The sequence below is a fragment of the Coloeus monedula genome (genome assembly GCF_965178545.1).
Source record: "Coloeus monedula genome assembly, chromosome: 6".
Taxonomy (NCBI): domain Eukaryota; kingdom Metazoa; phylum Chordata; class Aves; order Passeriformes; family Corvidae; genus Coloeus; species Coloeus monedula.
In genome coordinates this window covers 7618074-7639329 of record NC_138786.1, presented here as the reverse complement: position 1 = coordinate 7639329, position 21256 = coordinate 7618074, and the positions used below count along the sequence as shown (strand labels likewise).

General features: G+C 36.4%; 1 protein-coding gene across 1 annotated transcript in view; it reads right to left on the bottom strand.

Moving 5' to 3' along the window:
* ELP4 (elongator acetyltransferase complex subunit 4) overlaps window positions 1-21256 on the bottom strand; it is a gene marked incomplete at its 5' end in the record, with an annotated part of 136575 nt that overhangs the window by 55943 nt on the left and 59376 nt on the right. Inside the window, one exon of the mRNA XM_082282817.1 lies at window positions 19396-19502. Coding sequence (XP_082138943.1) covers window positions 19396-19502 — 107 coding nt within the window. The remainder of the gene's footprint in view (window positions 1-19395; window positions 19503-21256) is intronic.

The window sequence follows — 21256 nt, the reverse complement described above, 5'->3', positions numbered from 1 at the left end:
CCAGACATATTCTAAACATTACTGCAAAGATTATTTTTCTAGTCGAGTGCTTTGCTTAGGAACACCAATGTCATTCTAGCCCTCCATTTTCCCATTTTTTTACTGCTGACATAAACACAAACCACCTATCTCAATTTTCAAGGTCCTTGCAATTTAACATCACTTTCAATACCTTAAACAGCAGTGTATTTACTCTCTATCTGTGAAATCGACTTCTTTTCTCTTCTTAGGTTTGGGATGCTTTGCATATGAAAATTCACAAAATGTCTAAATTAGAATCTTTCAAAAATTTCCTCCTCTATCAAAAGCTCTTCCCTCATAGAAAATATATGCTGAACCAATCTAAGACTTAGGCTATGTTGATGAAATCCTAACACAGCAAGTCACTGACTTTTGTCTGCTTAAGAAGGTAAGGACTGGCACTGTTAGCTTGAAAAGCTCTCCCAGCCTCCTCCTAGTGAAGCTGTAGAATACTATTCTTGATGCAGCCGAAGAACTGGAGGTAGGGTCAGGGTGTGTGTATGTGTGTGTGTAACTCTCTCCACAGTACAATTAATTTTCTTTGCACTGTCTCACCTGTAGTAGCAAACAGGGTCAAATGACACAACTTGTAGAACTCTTCTCCAGCTTTCTCTCCTGATCTTGACTTTATTTCCCTTTTCTTCCTCTCTTTGCAAAAGAAACAGGAGAAAATGCAAGGGTTTTCCTCTTCCTGTACATCTCAGTTGCATAAGAAGTTTTTGATTGTTGCAGAACTTGGCAAAGATGAAGAAGGCAACCATATAAAAGAAAAAGATTGAAGGTTCCTGAGGGGGTGCTGGAGGAGGAGGTAGTCTAAAGTAAATGGCATTTTATAAGAAAGGGAGAGAGAGAGAAACTGAAAGAGTTACATCAGGAGCAAGATTTTGTCCAGCTAAGACATGTAGGGTTTGATGATAGACTTTGGAGAACAACTGAACCTGGTTCATTCAACAGAGGAGCAGATCACCTTTCCAACTGATGAGAAGGAACTTCATTGCAAAGGAAAAAAGGGAGTACTTTAGCAGTGAGATGTGTTCATCATTTGTGCTGTTATTTGGAGCCTGCCATGGCTGGGATACCAAAACCCTGAACCTTTCTGCAAGAAAGATGGAGCAAATGGGGACAGAGATCTGCAACCAGCTGTTTTTCTTGTGACCTCTATTCAGCCAAGTGACTCATAGCCCTTTTGCTTTTATGAAACACCCCAGTCCAGGTCCTGCAGACTGTGGCATTCAGCAGACCACCACTTCACAGGCAGTGTCCCCATCCAGAGCTCACCGGCTCCACATTAAATAGAAACACCCAGTATATTCCATGTGTGTGTCTATGACTGAAGAACAGAGCTTCAAAAATGCCAGTAACTGCTTTTAGAATGGAACTGCCTGAGTACATGAAACTAGGTTTGCACACCTGGTACCTGCTGTCATTTACAGGACACTGTGTACTGCCTGGTATGTTTTGATGGAATGAGAGAATGGAAAGCCAGACCCTCAACTACCCATGCTCCCAGTCTGAAACCTATCTTGGTGAAGGTGTGGTCTTATGACAACTTTGTCCATCCTTGCTCTAATACATTTGAGAGCCCAGACATCAGAAAGCACACCTTGACTGTTCACCCTTGGGTCTAAGGTCTCCTGCACAGCCCAAGCTGCAGCATGACAGGCAGTATCTTGATTGTTCCTCATCAGTCAGCCTTTTGTGTCCTGAGAAGGACGTATGCTAATTCAAATGAACAATTGCCACTTGCCAGTACATTGGGAAAAACTTCTGGAACTATGACAAGTCCAACAACAATAGTCTTGACTCACTATGGAATGGATGTGTCTCTGATGACACATAGAAGCAGATGTCCTGTGTATCAAAAGACAGCAAATATACTCTTTAAAAATGAGGACAGAGATACTACAATCATCATTCTGGATCTGAACTTGCCAATGAACCATAAATTCAAGGTGGGTGGACCAACATACTTTCTTGTTGTGGACAGAGAGACCTTCACAGGAAGACTCCTTGTCTCTTAGGTGTTTCCTGACTCTCACTGACAATGGGTTTGTGTTCTTCTGAAGCAGTTTTATGGAGCCAGGGTGCCTAAACATTACAGGACACGGGCACTGTGTAACAGCAGAAAGACAAAACAAACTAAGTAAGTAATGGTGACAGTGTCCGTAAGTCATCTGTTTTACACAGTCTGCAGCAAGGTTTGATAGTACTAAGTAGACCTATCTCCAAAATAAGTGTTAAAGCAGCACAAGACTGAAGGTGAACAATCCAGAAATAAGAAATTGTTCATGGACTTGTGCTGAAAGGAGGAAAGGCAGCATGATGGAACACCTGAATCACTAGTAGTATCAATAAAAGTGGTTGGATTGATATGTTTTTTCTGTTCTGTGTGATTGAAGCCAGTTCTTTGAATATTCATGAGGAACAGGTTTCAGTCTGTGCAAAAGCTTTTTTGTGTCTTTGTCTTCGTGGGCTCTGTGAAGAATCAAAGACATCTAAGTATAAGCTTAGAATTTTTAATGTTATGTGGAACTTTCACCAACAGTGTAGCTGAATGAAACAATTCATCAGACAGTAGTTTTCCAACCAGAGATTGCATTTCTTTTGGCAAATCAACAGTATTAAGTCACAAGGACTCTCTGTTGCCAAGGAATTCAGAAAAGAGTCAGTGGCAGTGCCCACAGCATTTGAAGCAGCTTGATTTGAAGTTCTGCTTGTCAGCTGAACTTCCATCCCAGAGGACAGAGAATCCTCCTTTGAATCTCTAGGACATAAGACTGACTATCAGGCTTTCTTTTGTTAATGAGTTCATATTAATAGCTAGCCAAGAGTTTTGTTACTAATCAAGTGCAGCAGTAAAGAAGCTAAGGCACTAATCCAGCTGCTGAAGGCATTCCAATATTTGGTGTCTTTGTCGGAATCACAGAATCATGGAATGCTTTGGGTTGGAAGGGACTTCTGGAGAGGATCTAGTCCAGTCTCCAAGAAGAGGAAGATCTTCCTATCATGGTTTTTAAAACAAAGATGAGGAAGGCGGGAGGTGAAGAGGAATATGGGATGAATGGGAACATCAGTCAAAAAGCAGTGATCACAACTCAAAGAGATAAACAGCATTATATAACAGATACACATCCCAACTGCTGCCCATGTGGCCTGATTTAGCCCTTTACATTCAGTTATATTTACTCCATTTTTACAGAGTTTGAAACTGTATGGAAAGTACATCCCAACATTAAAACCTGTAGTAAGAATGTTGCTAATTAAGTGTTTTCCAGTAGCTCTTTTGATGAAGACGTAAGGTCTTTCGTCAATTGAAAGTCTGAATTGACACTTTCCAAACATCTGCCATATCTCAGGAATTGCATTTATGTGTGGTTTATGCAGTGTTTTTAAAAGGATTGATGATGCTTAAAGCTTTATCAATGAAATAGAGAGCATTACTTATTGTCTTTTATAAAACTACTATTTTTTGGAAGAATTTTAAAGTCTCTTCTGGTTTCAGTCTCTGAAAGAAATAATTTCAATAGGATTTAAAAGTTATGCTTCTGTAATACAAAGGCACTGTAATGATCTCTTATTACTTCTATAATAACAAAGGTGTTATGAACCACCACACTGTAGGTATGGAAATTGATGAGGAAGCCTTTCTTGAATTACACACCAGATTTACAAATAACTGCATTTTCATCCTAAAATGTAATGTTCAATGGCATTGCACATAAGTACATTTAGAGATCCTAAGGTTAGAACTAGTTGGTGATAAGGGCATAACTGGGTGTGAGAAGACAACAGTAATAAATTTCAGTGTACAATTAGATTGACAAAATCATTAAAAATCTATGTGTTGAATATTTTTAAAAGATTGCTGGTTATCTTAAAAATGATATAATATTTTTCATTTACTTTTAACTGTTGATGAATTTGCAGACCCCAACAATTCAAATCCCTCTCCCTTAATTCCTTCGACAGTGCAGTGGTAACAGGATGGAACACATCTGCCCTGTCCAAACCCCTTTAATATTGCTTTATAGACAAAAAAAACCAGTATTGTATTTAATATGCAATAGCAGAGTCTTGAGAAAGATCTCATTTTTGTATGACAAATGTTCATTCTGATGTGGACAAGAACTATTATACATGAGGAAGGTCATTATGCCAAGTCATAGCCTAAAGCTTTGATGTCACACAGGAGAGAACACACAAGAAAATCTCAAATCCAGACTAAGAATTTAAGAAGTTATTTTTTAAGAAGTCATGGTTAATACCAAAGGAAACAAAAAAAGTGTTCTGGAACCATCCAGAAACCAAACAGCTACCCCAAATGAGGGGAACATGTCAAGGCAATAAGATGCAAACAGCTGTGGGTAGGTGGGTGCTCTGTTTGGGCTCTGAGATGGTGACACTGCTCTCTGTCCCCAAGACAGCTGGTTTAGAGCAACCAGCACCTACACAGGGCACTGTGTTGTGCCACAGAGGCACACTGAAAAGAAAAAGAATCAGAACAAAATCAATTAAAACAAATAAATGAACAAATACGGAAAGCAGGACATAAATTATGGGTAGATTTAGTATACTGCTAGTGTAACAAGTGAACTGAGCATGGCTGTGTGGCTGAGTTATTCTTTCCTGCCTTCAGAGCAGCTGGTTACTAAGATTAATGATTTATATATTCAAAAGGGTGCTGATTCTTCTGCACTTGTTGGCTGGAAATGCTGCAGAAAGCATGACACCCATATTATTTAGCTTCCTCTCCACAACTAAAATATATATATGTACAACATTCAGCTGTCAAGCATTTCAAAAGATTGCTAATTCAGTTTGAACTTAATCTGCTGAATGAAAATACTTTAAAAAATGTATTTCAGTTTTAAGGAGAAAAGTATGACTTGTGTGAGACAGAAAATTAGGCTGATAGTCATGCCTTTATGAGTGTGCCACTGCCACTCCCCTTTTCAGCAACAGGAATGGGCTGTACTTATTTGAAAGGACGATTTGCCTCGGGATCTTTGTACTTCTGTTAAAATACAAAAATAACAGCAAAAACATGCTGTTACACAAACCAGTGAGAAATCAAAACATATCTCAGAGTGCAATTCTTCAGTGTTTTCTAACTGCATTATCACAGAATCATAGAATATCTTGAGTTGGAAGGAACCTATTTATCCAAACAGTGCATCTTTTAACTATGGAAACTATAGAAGAAAACTACAAAGAACTTTACTACTCTAACAATTTAGAAATCTTGCATTTGAAAAATTAATTATATGTGATGAAGAATTAGTGATACACATCACTAATGAAAAGCAGCACTCTTGACACAGGCTGTTACTTAAAATATTATGATAAAAGCGAACTCATACAAAAAGGACAATACTTAGCAAAAAGGAATCCTAGAAAGTTTTTTATTCTGAAGATAATTTGAATAACCTTACCCAGAAATAAAAAGTCTGTTTTGTCAGATCATATTTGTACAGACAGGTTTTTAAACCAGTAACTATACACAACATGAATAAATTAACGATTTGGAAAAAAATTAAAAGATTTCTTCTATGACAGATGATTTTGCTTTTTCATTCTTTCTCAGGCTCTGTGTAATCCAAATGCTCCAAGCGGGTGTAAGTTTTGGTAATGGTCAACAGAGTAACAGGTACTTTGTCTGATGTTTGACCAGCACTACTGGTCTAATAATACCATAATGTTCTAAAAACCAATAATTTCTGTTTCAAATCCCTCTTGAATTTTTATCTCCTATACATCCAATGTTGCCCTGGTTCACCTCAAAGAAAGAGTTTTGATGAAACAAAGATCACAAAATGCTTCACGAGACCAAAATGCTTTGGTTAGGAGAAAGCACCAACCCCGCATCTGCAAACAAGGAAGTCTAGGGAAAAAAATAATCTCTGCCTATACATGCTTGGCTAAAAGTCTCCTGACACAAATAAAAGGATCCTCCCCAACATATGGAGGAGCTGCTATGCCCTTCCGGGGATGGTCTGTAGCTATGTTCACCTCAGGCACGCCAAGGAGAGGTGAATTGTCAAATGCAATTTCAATCATGGGGTGGTTTGGTTGAGGCAGATTAGTTGTACGCAATCATGATAGATAGTTTATCCCAGCCCCAAACTGCCGCTTGGGAAATCTTGCACGCAAACGAACAGAAACTCAGTCATTATTAGTGTCAAGAAGGTACACAGAGGCAAAATTTGGTTGGCAGCCAGGCAAGATGAATCAAGGCGAAAAAGTGACCAATTGCATGTTCAAAATGGAAACTGATAGGCATGTTGTAGTTTGGAAGGATTTTAAACACCAGAAAAAGTCATACATTATTAATTATTCAGAGATAAATATTTAAAAAGTCTTGCTCTATGGAGAAATACAATTTTTAAGTCAATGTAAATTACATGTATAGTGTCCTAATTTTAGGCTTCTTTATCCCAGAAGCTTCACTATGACAGTTCAGAGCATTTCTTATTATATAACTTTAAATACTCCCATTCAGAAAGAATACTGCAAATTAGGAAATTATCTACCAAATAAACATTTTAAAAACAAGTAAAAGGTGTAATAGTTTTGCAGAATTACTTGTAAGCAAAGCAACCACTTGTGCCCCTCACAGTGGAGTATAATGCTCATATTTATCACCTTTACTTTTCCAAAGGTACCTAAATATTTAATGAACTAAACAGTGGAATCCACCTGTGTGAGCAATCACAATCCTTGGTTCTCTAAATAAATAGCAAAAAATTGCTAAAAGAGAATGTCCTCAAGTTTCATTGCCTGAAGTGATATGCTCTGACAAATCTAACAGCTCTTTCTGTGTCATTCCTAATGCACTTGTCACTCAGTATTATCCATTCTCATTAATGACAATGGGAAAGTTTATCTTGGGAACACGTTTTAAATCATCCACTCTTTACAATAGGACCATGAAATCTCTTACAAAACATGAGGCGGGAACTACTCTGACAACAAAACCCCTTCCTGGCAGCTTTACTCTTAATTCCTGTTCAAGGAATAATGTGTTTATCATACAACCATATGGAACAATATATTAGATGAAACTTGAAACAAGAATAGCTGGTTTGATTTTTCAAGATAGAAAGTGATTTAACAATATTTTTTTATGTTGGGAACATTAAATCTTTTACAAATGTAATTTTGTATGGAACCATACTTCCTCTTTTAAAAAAAAAGTTATAAACTGCTCATAACATAGTTTGAATACTAATAATGTCATAGAAACAGTGATACTGCTCACAATAAAAACAATCACTAAGGGACTATGCCTGGCTTTGTACAAATTCTACTTTATTTATAGATATTTTTACCAGAAGTCTAGACTGTATGCATAAAAATACTCCAGTTATGCATAATTTTCAGTAGTAAATACTCTGTTTTGATTATGACTTCTGAAAACTGATATCCTCCCTCTATAAGTGCTATGCATTTGCAACAGATGCAGTGAACTATTTACTTTACTTTGGATGCTCTTAATGTAAAAACTACAATATTCATTGCTTCCCTTTTCATCTTCTCATTTGTAACACCACCACCACCCTTCCATAAAAGCAGCAGTTAACATAAGTTACTTTCAAACGCATCTGACCGCAATAAGTGCCGATTTTTTGGATCAATTTGTAAAGTAACAACACAATTTCAGGATGAAAACCTGAGAAACAAAAAATAACGAAAACCAAAGAAGCTGCTAGAAAGTATTCCAGTTATTCCTATTTGTGTGAGCACAGACAGCTGCACTGAATGTGCAGGATAATATTGTCCTAAAGGATGCAAATACACACCAGGGTGTGGACGAACAAAAAAGGAGAAGCAGAAGTAGAAAAGACCATGGCACAAACAGAATTTTAGTTCAGACAGAGGAAAAAGTGCTTCTTATATAGAGATTATAGGTAATCCACTGACAAAATCCTTTCACTGTAACATTTCTACCTTAGAGCCTTTTTACTGTACTGACACAGTAAAAATTCTCCTTTGTAGGTTTAGGGACATTTCGGTAACCTGAATCTAATTTTCATGGCTTTTTCAAAGTCATAATGCCCTTTTCAGATCAATAAAAAATCAACACAGATGCACCTCCACCTCAAAACTGTCTTTTCCGTAACTGTGGCCTTGAAGGTTCCTAAAGTACCTCTTGTTTTTGTAGGACAGGCAGAACACAAAAAAGCCAGTTCTTTCCTTGTTTCCACAGGTTTTCAAAAACCATAACATAATAAGCCTGAAATTTTCAGGCTGTTGCTGAGGATTTTAGCAGGCAGTAGTGACTTGTCTTCTTATTCTGCAAAAACTCACTTTATTAATAGAAAAATTAGAAATAATGTGGCTTCCCATTTAACTAATGAGAAATGAAATATCTCACCAGTAATATCAAAATGTAAAAGAAACCTAAAAAGAATAAAACTTAAACAGGGCAGTAATAAAACAAATATATTTCAATACAGGGCTATTTAAAAGTAGGTGCTTTAATGATACAAAAATTAACATAATACATTTAAAGATTATATTAATTTAAGAAATGCCTCTTTAAACAACATATGAATTCCATTTAATTATAGAGCTCTTCAAAGCATCAGAAATCTCCTTTTAGTTACTTACTGAAATATCTGCACACATTCAATATTTATGCTGCCTTTCTCTCTATCCATTTTTAAACAGAATTAAAGGAGTAGCTAAAACTCTGCCAATAAAATGACAGGAAGGCTATTTTTAGTCTAGATGATGTAGACCAAGCATAAACAGCCCATGGCTATGCTACTATTGAGGATCAGATCTAAATACAAATACTAGATTTCCTTCTTATTAGTTCTTTTTTTTTTTTTTTTTAACAGCAACGAGAATTAGAAATTACATACTGGGTTGTATCTCTTAATAAATACTCATCCTAGAAGGAGAACCATTTTTCCCTTCATTATAGCAAAAAAAAAAAGCTGATGCAACTCCTGCCACACCACTTTCTGGTAGAAAAAGGTTTGTGAAAGCACATTTGAGGCAGTACAGGAAACCTGTAACCTGCCCAGAATTACAAAGCCTTACACCAAAAGGTGAGAAGTGTTGATTAGCAAGTTTATGGTGCTGCTTTCAGGGGCTTTAGATTGCAGACCAGAGACATATCTATCTCCAGAGACTATAGTGTTTATTGATTAAGCAATACATTACTAAGTCTTGAATAAATCAATGAGAGAAGAGATGAAACCAACGGATAACTGCACATAATAGAGAGCCCGAAAGAAAACGCTGCTCAGTTGTAACATCTGGCACCTCCAGTGGCCGGGGATGTGCTTATTCTATTAACATCACACACTGTATACCCAGATGGGTACAAGCTGGGGCTACACCTACAGGCAGACTTGCCTTGGTCAGCTCTTGTCATCTACTTGTGTGTTGGCTCATAAATAAAAGCAGCTAAGGGTGAATGTCCAAAACCTGAGCTACCTTGGACCAGTGCAATCCTTGACTGAAAACAAACACTCACAGACCCCAAGTGTATCTGCAAACTGCGCAGTTCCTCCCTGCTCCAGCTGCAAAGTCTGGAGCCAGCCCAGCTGAGGCAGGTCACTGAACAGCTCCTCACCAAACATGGGAAATGTTTTGCTCACAAACACACCAATATTCAAATGCCCAGCAGATAGTGTGGGTGTATCACAGAGACTTCAGAAATCCCCTCAAGAAATCCCCTCAGCTACCATGGCCAAATCCTCCACCTCAAACGTTTGCATGTGGGTCACACAAAGCCTGTCTTTCCCAGAAAAAGTCCGTGTACAGTGCCTTAGCAAAGATTACTAAAGATCTTCAAACTTTAACTATTGAGCAGCAAGGTTATTTTGAGAATAGCAAGCGCTGTTTTAGATGCAAGATGAAGTGGATTTCTCCCGTGTAGCAATGCTCACATCCTCCCACTTAGAAGTAGTAAACTGGTTGGTTTTCTTTATTTTCTGCTTTTACTTTTCAACAAGACTTAAGCAGACACTACTCAAAGATTACTGGTCTAATATGAGAAAAAAAACTAAGTCCATTTAGCAACTGTTTTGTAAACCTGAACTTAGGAACATCAGGGTGAATTCTCGAGTAATTTGTGCTATAACAAACTTCAAACAGGAAAAAAGTAGATGAAGAGTCCGTAGACCGTATTTTCGTAAGCTTAAAAATACAGTTTTTTCAAACCTTAAATACCTGAAATGAGGCATTTAAAGTGAACCATTTCCAGCAAGTGCTACCAGCTGTTTTCAGTCAAGCAGCCTATGACTGGTATAAGTTGGCACCCAAATTCCCTTTATTTATTTATGTATTTATGGACATCAATAAAAAGCTTTAATTATTGTACACTATACAATTATATGCTTACTTTCTTCAGAAGGAAGGAGGAAGCAGAACTGTTAATTGGTAATAGCGCTCATTCTGAAAGGGGCTAATATGGTGTCAGGGTTAAGCAGGCCAGAAACACCACTTTAACTGCAATAATAGTAATACATTATAATAATGATTTTCTTCTAGGAGACAGTTTCACTTGATATTTTCAAAAGCTATTGGTTTTCCACATCCAATAAGAAACTTTAAATTACATTATCTGTATGCGTAATACAGAATCCTTTGAGAACCATATGAAATATAATGAAGAAAAATCAAATTAAAAAAAAAATCAAAACCACTCAACTAAAACAACTGTGACAAAGAGAGCAGTAAAGACAGCATGACCAAAACCTAACTTTACTTACACCTTAGGCACTGTGGTCCTTACCCATTTTCCTTACGATAATCTACTTTTTGCACAATTCTCTTCGCCAGAAATATAAGAACAAAATGTACTCTGGAATTTAGTTGCAAATAATACCCCATAATTTAGCCAAAGCAAAAGAAGGATTTGCACAATGATTATGGAACATTTTTTCTTCAGCTACAGTACTTTGCAGTGTATGTATATTTTTTTCCTCCTGTCCCCTTTTGGCACTTTCATTAAGTCCTTCAGACTAAGAATAACAAGACTAGTTTGCTCTCAATGAAAATAATTAAAAAACCCAAGTTCCTATATGTTAACAGTTCAATAAAGGGTAATATTTTTTGTGAAACAGTAAAATAAATAGATCAGAAAAATGGTATGGAACAATTTCTGTACAGGTGAAAAATTAAAAGAAACTATAAATTTGTGGTTTCCTTATAGATTTATGTTCATCCAAAACCATTAATATTTTCAAAAGACTGGAAATGTTAACACTTAATCTTGAATTTCCAAAGTTACAATAAGACATTTGAAATTTGTTTATTACTAGTCATGGCAAATGCTTGGCAGCATTGTTCTGTTTACCTACAAAATGCCATTTTAACTCTTTACAAGTATTAGATGGGGCTATCTTCCAGTTTCCCAGTTCAGGGAGTACTTTGAATCACTTCCTACCTGAAGATCAATAACCAAAACCATAACAAACAGTACTGAGACAAGGAGACCCAGATGGAAGCACATCTTGCACATGGACACGTGAAATCCTCCTACTCTCACTCCTTTCACTAAGAGCCCTCAACTTCAGTGAGTGTCAGTAAGGTGTGGGTACAATGTAGACCTGTGGGTGAGAAAATCTAACTTCCTCTCAGCTTTCCTTTTTATTTTCCTGCATTTACAGGGATACAGAAGAACAGAGATCTGTTTTACCATGTTTTACCATGGCCTGATAGAATTTGTTATTCTTTGTAAAATGAGAACTTTATACAACTATAAAATATCCTAATTTTATTAACACTTGTGATACTTTAAAGAGCATTTAATGGAAGTGGCCCTCAGTTCCTGCTGAGAACTACAAGAAATATGGGGCTTAACTTTTTGCTTCTTAAAGACTCACCATCAATATCTTTCTAACTCATGCCCACAGACCTTTGTCTAAAAAATACTACTGCTTCAGTGAATAATATAATCCTTGTAGAGAAAGAGTTTTTTAATCTTTATCAACCAACATTTTTACAAAAGATGTCCTTATTCTACCTGTCTTCTAATAGTTAGAAAGTGGGAGTATGTCAACTACTTTACTTGTCTGGCAAATACAGGAAAAGTTGACCAATTTACTTACAGACTGAACAGGCCAAACCCTTTCATGCTGCAACACTGACCCTTAGCACAGATCCTGAGAATGAGCAGCCCATTACAATATGCACAAGTGACCTTTCATGGCATTCATGACTTTGTGGTGCATGTTCTTCCGTTGCAACAACACACAGCATAAATGTTTCTAAACACCAGAATTATTTGTTTAAGTTCTGTTGAAAGAGTTCTGTTTACTAACAAGAAACTGCAGAGGGAATGTATTACAAGGGTTAAAGTTTTAAAAAATTGAATAGAACTCTCATTCAATTCAATTCAATTCCAATACAACAGTGTAACATTACCCTGTTATACAACCCATAAAACAAAACTAATTCTTAAATAAATTTCAGGATATTACAAATCTTCCTTCCCATGAAACCTAAGAGTTAACAATATCTTCCTATATTTGCCTACAGACAAAAAATTAATAATTTAATTCACATTATACAGTAGTACACAATAAGGTGATCTTTTCAAATTAAACTCTTCCACATGTGCACAAGATACATGTCCTGAAATTCCATATACTGTCTAAAATTGATCACTTGATTTCAGTCCAGTGTACCATTAAGATTCAGAGGGTTTTTCTTTTCAAATAGGAGTACTCCAAGTATTGTTTCACCTCAAGTTATTATAATTTAAAAATACTCTCCCAAAACTTTAGCTAAATTGTACTGTCACAATTTTAAACACGTATATTTATTCAAAATTGTTTGAAAGAATGTAATACATTTTTGACAGGCAGTCTTTTACAATATTGAAATCAAATCCTTGATTTCATCAAACCCTTCATATTCTGTGCCTTATTCCTGGAAGGCTCATGCCAAAATGATTTAGTTTGATTTTCTTTAACAATGGTAGGTTGGCTTGACAGCATCTGACAAAACAATTCAGTGAAGTACACCATACCAGGTAAAGAGAACCTGAACTGGCTACTAGATGAAATAATGTAAAATGGAGCTTGGTATTATGACAGAATTAGTTCTGCAGGAGAATCTTTTTTGCAGTATTATTAATTTCAGATTAAGAAAATGTTAATAATATAATTATTAGTATTATAATTATTGTCTTTTGAACTAGTTTTAAATAATGCAGTGGTAATGTCTTTATTAATATCATAGGGAAAATGGACAGGAAAAATCAATGCATAGTTGGTTGTACTGGTATAAATTTCAGCTGAATTTTGTTCCAGTGTTTTACCTCTCTCAGTTGGAAAGTTTAGTTTTATATGAAGAATTCCCTGCTTGGAGTCCCCCAGCTTGAGTGGAACATCCAGTACCAGAGTTTGCCAGGTATGATGCATCTGAGGAGAAAGAGGTTTTCTATGCAAGCCCCAGGGGTAATTGTGTTCTCAAACACATGGGGATGAGAAAATTGAAGAAATGCACTTTCTGTAACACTTCAGAAAAGTTCTGTCTCGTCTCTGAACCAGGTATACCTGTGAAGTTTCATCCATGCTCCAGGCCCTGGGCAGCCAGGCAGCCACAAGTGCTGGCTTGGGAAAAGAAGGTTCCATTTTGAGGTTGTAAAGCTCTAACAGAGGGTCAAGTCTTGTAAGGGCACCAGTGCACAATCTCAAAATACAGAGTTGTTTTGTCTATATATGAAGATATATAGATCAGCATTGCAACATGCATCTTGTAGCATATATTAGCTTATTTTCCTTATTTTACTGAATGAGTGCTATAGAACTATCTCTTTACCTAAATTTATAATAAACCAGTGTTTTGCCTTTTGCCAGCTCCCAGGCTCACTGATTCTTTTTGTTAACAGTGGCCAAAAATAGTTCACTAATTCAAATGCATTTATTTACAAATTTACTCAACTTTAGAAACATCTGAGAATATAATCAAGATTAGGGTCAGCCATTAATGAAGACTGCCTCGAATTCTCTTGGAAAAACCTAAAAGAAGTGATGCTCTTATTGCCACTTTCTAATTCTCACTTCAGTATAGAGGTTGGTATGGCATGGCTGTGTATTTTAAATATATACTGATCCCATATGTGCTGGTGACAGGGTTGACTTGTTCCTCCAGAAGAAACAGCCTAAGACACAGTTTCTATACCTGTTCCTGATGAATAATTACTTAGGAAATGTTTGAAGGAGCCCATTTCTGGCACTCAGTGATGCTGCCATCTCCTGAGCCCCTTAGGACCAAACCTGTGCTATGTGGATACCACACTGAAGCACTGCAGACATCAGCTCTGACTTGGTCTCACCCACCTGTTTTGGTAAATAATCTCTAACAGCGCCTCTTGCACTTCCCTTTTGCAAATAAGAAGTTTACCACAGTGTAGTCTAACATAAGCAAAGAAAAGAGAGAGACTGAAAGGAAGACAAAGAAAGTCAGAAATATAGAGACTTCAGATGGAAGCTACCTAAGCCATATTTCCTGTTTTAAATGGCCTAAATCACCACCTTAGAGAGTTTTAGTCATCTTCCAATACCAACATTGGACACATAACAGACATGAATATCTGGAGTCGCAATTATTTCTTATTTTGGCAATCATTAGTTTTCTCACAGTCTTTTACTGTTAGATGAAGACAGGATATTTTTTGAATGCCTTTGGAATCATATGTTTATTTTTAATTCTGTATAGACTCAGTTGCTGGTTTTTGTGGTTATATTTCCTTCCAAAGACATAACCTTTTACTCTGGCAATTACCATGGGGAAAATGCAGTATAGAATGCTCCACAGTACCATACTGCATCTGCCTGGCACTGAGAAACCAGCCCCTTTCCTGACACAGGACTCCTCTAATTTCTTCCCCTCCTGTTAGGAAACACCTCTCAGAAAAGAAACTCCTAAACTTGTACTTTAAGCTCTGGAAACTTATTTTTTACTGTGTGGTAATTCTTTATATTGTATATGACACTTGGCTTCAAACTGAGCTGGCTTCTAAAGAATTTTTTCGTGGGCTGCACAGGTGTTGCAGCCATTAGAAAAAAATATTGGCTGCTGTGACTTATATATTGACAAAAAAAAAGTATTTGCACAACAACTATTTATTAGGCAAACTATAATAAAAAAACTTGTAGGAAAAACTGTCTCTATACTTCTAATAATTGACTGTTACTTGAAGACTTACAAAATAAGCGAAACCAGGGAATTAAAAAAAACCACCCTCACAAACTTTCCTATTTGCAAGCGTTTATCTGAGTGTATCAGGAGTTTTAACTTTAAATAGATGATTTCAGAGGTTTGTGTTGTCCAGACAATAACAAAGGGAGTTAATCAAATATGAATCTTCTCCAACTGTCTTGTCAAACCAGGTAATGATGTCCTGCCAGCCAAACTCAGAGGGAACATGTGAAACAAATACAAAAGTAAACAGGCCCTAAGCTGCCCAAGGGAAAGTCAGCAAGATGGCAATTTCAATCATTTGGAATAATACTAAAGCAGCCTTAGGCTTTTCTCAGAATGGAAACATGTCACTGTTACTGCAATATTTGAACAAATCAGACTGCAAAAGAAAGGAACACTTATGTAATCACAGCCATAGAACAGCGCTTTACTTGATGGTGAGGTGGAAAATAATTAAGGGAAAATGCCCTTTTGGCAAGTAATTTTAAATGTACCTAAATAAGAAAGATAAACAATGTTTCCATAGAATTTGGAGCAGTGATAAAACCAAATTTAACCACAGATTCCTTAGGTCTTGACACAGGAGGCTTTGGAACAACCAAGATAAAGTTCTGTCAAAGAAAACTATGAACATAACGTTCCTACAAAATTTATCAAATGTTGATAAAAGTTACATTCAGAGCTACAACGAAAGCAAAAAGCACTTCAAGAACAATTCTGCTGAACAGTCGCACTAAGATGAACGGGTTGTCATATCATTTAACTGAAAAATCAAAAAATATTTCAAATATTTGGGGAACTTACCTAATCAGTAAACTTTCAGTATGTGTCTAGTCATGTAGCCATCTTTTAGTCAATCATCAGAAAATCAAAGGGAAATTGGCATGACTCAACCCAAACTTTAATACCGCATGATTGTGTCGTGTAAGCTTGTTTTGTGCGAGGGCTGCTGTGGTTTTAGCAGAGAGATTAACGACCGGACCTAAGCTGGCCTCCAAACCTTGCCCTGCTGATGCCTCAAGCCCTTTGAAGTCTGACCATCATACCTGGCAAAACAACAGTGGGAACTAGGCTGGTGTCAGATCTAATCAAGATCCTGCCTCAGCATAGCTAACTATGGGGTACACTAATTGGCCCAATTGCGGATTATACCTTTTGCTACAGATTCAAGACAATAATTTAGTCAAATGATGGTTTTTATCTCCTCCTAATTAAGATTCCAAAGTGGGAAGAAATAGGATTAGACAGGCTAACTTCAAAATTGTGTCCTTTAAAGTGGTATGCACATAAGATAGATCTCTGATAACACTGCATATAAGAGTATATTCCTAGTAACTAATGTGTGAAGATTTGGGAAAGCTTGATAAAGCTACTGCACCTTTTAGGATAAACATGTAAGTTTTCCTGGAAAGGCTCTGCTTCATAATTTATAAATGGACAATGAGCAGTCATAAATATTCATTAAAAAACCATCTTCATCCTGAATTAAAAAAAAAATCTCCTTAGAAAACATTTCAGTCAATCTTATTTTGACAAGAAAACACAAGGAACACTGAAACAGTTAAACGATTCTGCAGGCTATAAAGAGGTGGAGTCCCTCCCACAAAACTGCAATCTAATAAAGAGGATTTGACATTCAAGGTTTTTCACCTGTGAGGGCCAAACTAGAAAGAGTTATTTAACTGGTGAGCAATCCAGAGATGAGAAAATCCATGTCCCATGCTTGTTTTAAACTGTAAAAAAAGAAAGGTCTAGTGATTAAAACCCTTTTTGAAGAAATTTTGCCAAAATTCACAGGTTCTGTGTTTCTAGATTTTCTTATGTAATTTGATTTTAAAGACGCATTTCAAATAGATGTCAGTATTTTTGTCCTAAATTGTGTATATAAGTATGCAGAATCTTTGCAAGACCTGTAAGGTACTCAGTATACATTTTCATTTCATATTTAAACTACATACTGAAGAAGTCCTAAACTTAGTTGTCCTCTGAATAAAGCATAGTGTTGCTTGTAATGCACACTGTAGTGCTGCTTTATGCTTCTACCCCCAGAACCAGTGCTGACTGACTGCTGATGCATCACATCCTAACTGTAGAAACTAGAAACCCATTTTAGAAGACCTTATTCACATCCTCTCATAATTCGGTTTTCCCTTGCTCCCGTTTTCTTATTGCCCTTACTGCTCTAGTCAGCCTAGCTGAAATCTGCTTTCCCTAACAGTGTGAGGAAGAAAAACATATGTATTATAGATTAGTGAAACGTGTACAGGAAGATCACAGTAGGACAGTGATCTAACATGTTCAAAAAGGGATAGTTTGTGTCAGTTCAGCTTACAGAAAGCATATCTCTAACAAAACCTGAAGTTATCCAAAGGGGGCTGCACCCGAGCAATGAAGGGAGAAATTATACAAGTGGGTCATCTATGCATGTCTAGGGCAACAGGTTGTTTCAAGAGTTCCACTTCTCTCCTGTTTCCAGTGCCCCATGGCTAATTCAATTCTTTTTACAGAGCCTCCTGCTAAGGGTTTTCTTTCCTTCCAAGTTACATTACAGATTAGAATCTCCAATTCGTCCAACAGAAAAAATTGTGTTCTGAGACAGGATTCATAGTGATGAGAAACCCCTCAAACATCCTAATTCATAGCTACAATAAATGAGAATTTACTGCGCTGTGAAATGAGGGTGCATGCCTCTCTGCACCTCTGAAAACAGTGAGAACATTTGTATTTTAAAACCAAACACAGACTATTAAGGGTTTTGTTTCTACTGTACTGCTCAACAGCAGTTGTTAAAATGCTTTAATACCTCACAATGCCTTGTTTCACTAACTGCATTCTTGGGAAAGTGACAAACATTATAAAGGAATTGTCTTTGGGAAAAAAGCCCTCCTTCATGTATTTGCCTTTAAGTGGCTTCTGAAGAGGATAACTCTAGTTGAGAAACTTCTAGCACTCACACAGAGATGACCTGCGTGAAGAACTGGCTGTCTGATTAACTATTAACTACTCTCAATAGGATTAGATAATTAAAGACATTGATGACCATTAATTAGGAGGAGGGCACCTTAATTTGTCACTTGATAGGGCCCTTTCAATGATTTATAGGTTAGGGCTACTTGCAATTGTGAAGGGGAGGGGGCAGTGAAGAGAGAGAACCCTTAAGTTACCTTATCAAGTGGCCAGCTAAAAAGGGCAGAGGGTCAAATAAGGGCCAAAGTGGTCACTTAAGGGTGAAGTCCCAAACACCAAAGCAGTGCCAAGCCACATTGACCAGCATTTGGTGATGGAGTAAAAAATATGCTAATTTATTGGTGGCAATTCTCTCTTTTTATGGTTTCAAGCAGTTAAGACAAGTGGTCTGCTTAAGAGCTTTTCATTTGAAAAGAGATTAAACAAAATGGTTTGTCAGGGATGCTTGGCTGTTTTATGTCTTTGTTAAAAAAAAATTTGCCCAGACTGTACCGATGACTATCACATCACCCTGAAAGCCATCTCCCATCTCTAAGCATTACTTGGTTAATAAATACATCAGCTCTAATTGCTTAATAGTGCTATGTTCATTTGCTCTTTAGCAAGATTAAAATGAAATACATCTTTTGTATTACTGCCTTCTATCAGGACTGTCTGCATAAAGGTCACAGAAAAAAGTTTAAATTTAGTAGGAAATTTACTTAAGGACATTAGTGTAAATGATACTGTGTTTAAAATGACATAAAAGAGTGAAAGGTGATTCCAGTAATGCAAAGAAAATGGTTTCTGAATACTGATAAGGACACTTATCCCCCATACCACACACAATTTTAGGCAACATTATACATTAAAATCCCTCTACTGGAGTAATAACATGTAGCTACTTTCCCACCCACTAACACAAGTAAGAGCAAGTCATTAACATTTAATTAAATATGCTCCTGACATCCTTAGAAACATGTCATGCTTTGTTATTGAAGGTTGTGGCCTACTTTCTATGTACATTTTAAACCAAAATAAAGTATTTATAACAGACCGATTTAGTGCAGCAAATGAGACATTTTTAATTAGAAGGCATATTACAGTATTTTATAAAACTGTTCTGAACAGCAAAACCAGAGTGAAATGAATTTACAACATCTGATGCATATTTTATGTATTTCACAAAACGAAACATAAGAGATGGGATTAGCTCCACCTTTTGGGTTCTAAATAGTGAAACAATGTTTCTCTTACCTCGATGGTGAACAGCTTCCTTTTTAATCTAAAAGCAAGGTCCTTCGTGTCTGACACATCACAGATCAAGCTATTAAGCCGAGGAATCTGATGTACATGAACCAAACCTTGTGGAAAGGAAGAGTAAAAGAGGGAAAAAAATTACGAAAACGCTGTCATCCAGATGCATAAATTAGAGTCTTACAGCAGAATTCTGTATATTTACACACACTCATCCTCCCCTTTTTAAACTGGAGCTTACTACCAGGAGCAATGAAGCAAACGGTGCGATTATGCTCAAGTAATCAAGCAGAATAAGATAAACAGAAATCCTTGTGCGAGGAAAACTAATTGCACTTTGGTACAGAAGTACAGATGTAAAGAGCGATCTTAATACTTGTCAAAACTACAGCCGGTTTGTGTGTGATTTTCTCTTGTATTTACAGTAAGCAAATATGGCTATCACCTTGCATGCTGCCCACGGCACCACTGAGTGATCTTTATTTTATTAAATGCACCAGTAAGCAGCCAGCAAAACAAGGCTTATGGGTTACTGATAACCACTGAAGCTCTAATGAGAACTCCTTCGTTTTGTGGCCTGAGAAAGACTTGAAAAAAGTTTCTGGAAAATCCCGATTTAGATCACACTTTTAAATAAATTTTAACCCCTGTGCTACCCCAGAAGAAATACATTTTCTTCCTGCAGAAGGCTTCTAGAGCTGCTCAGATGTTTTTAACAGCACTAGGTGCACTGCAAGCTCTGCATTCTGTCAGCTGCAACTCAAGCTGATTTTTTCTGACAAGGACGCTGGATGGTTTTTGTGCAGCCTAATATAGTCTCTGAACAACCTAAGGGTGATTTTCTACATCTGAAAACCAGGAAAATTCTACAGGGCTTCTCAATTACTGGCCTATATTCGCTATTCATAAAGCCAGCGTCTAAATGGAAATACTGAACATTTAGGAAAGGTAACTGACTTCAAAACGGCAGCTGTGAGAAAATCCCCAAACATTAAACCCCTTATTTAAAATAACGCAAGTATTTTTTCAGGCATTTATTTATTTTTTTGAAGGAAGTTTCTTAAAATTGAAATACTTCAAAAAGCATAATTTTTATGGGCACTAATTAAATTCCCAACAATATTAGAAAAGTGTTTTTATAGTTTTAAACCTTCTATCTCTGCCTCCTGTTCAGTGAATTAGAAGAATTATTTGTTAGGCTTTTGAGGACAAAATCTAATATATAATAATATTCAGGAACAGCAGGTCTAACACAGGGTTGCTTATATACAGTATCCTAGAAATTTTATTTAGGGATCATCTATATAATTATTCTGTTATTTTTTGGCTTTTCAAACATTTAAATTTGCAGGTAGCTTAATAAAATTATTAAGGAGGATTCATTAAATAATGCAATAATGTAATCAAACTTCTTCTGAGTAATGTCAAAATCTTCCATCATCTGCAGTAAATAAATACCTTAAAATATGTTCTTAAGCAAAAAGAATACAAAAAGTCAAAACCATTAGAAGTATCTCTTTTCAGACTGTCAAATTAAGGTGGTGCAAATCTCAAAAGCTATGTATATTGGCACATAATTTTTACTAAATAGCACCAAAAATGACTTAGCATACATTTTTATAGGATACCAGGAAATAAATGCTAAAACACACATTGTCTTAAAGGATCTCTTCAGGACTGAGAAAAGGAGTATTAAATTGACAGAATTATGTTAGCATAAACAAAGGCTGTATCACGATTATACAGTTGGAAAAATAATTAGGCAAATTATTCCAGCTTTTGTTCACAGTTTCTTTTTCATTCACCTTTTTTCAGATAATGAAATGTGCACTACTTTCACAGTCAGAAAGATTTTTCTCTG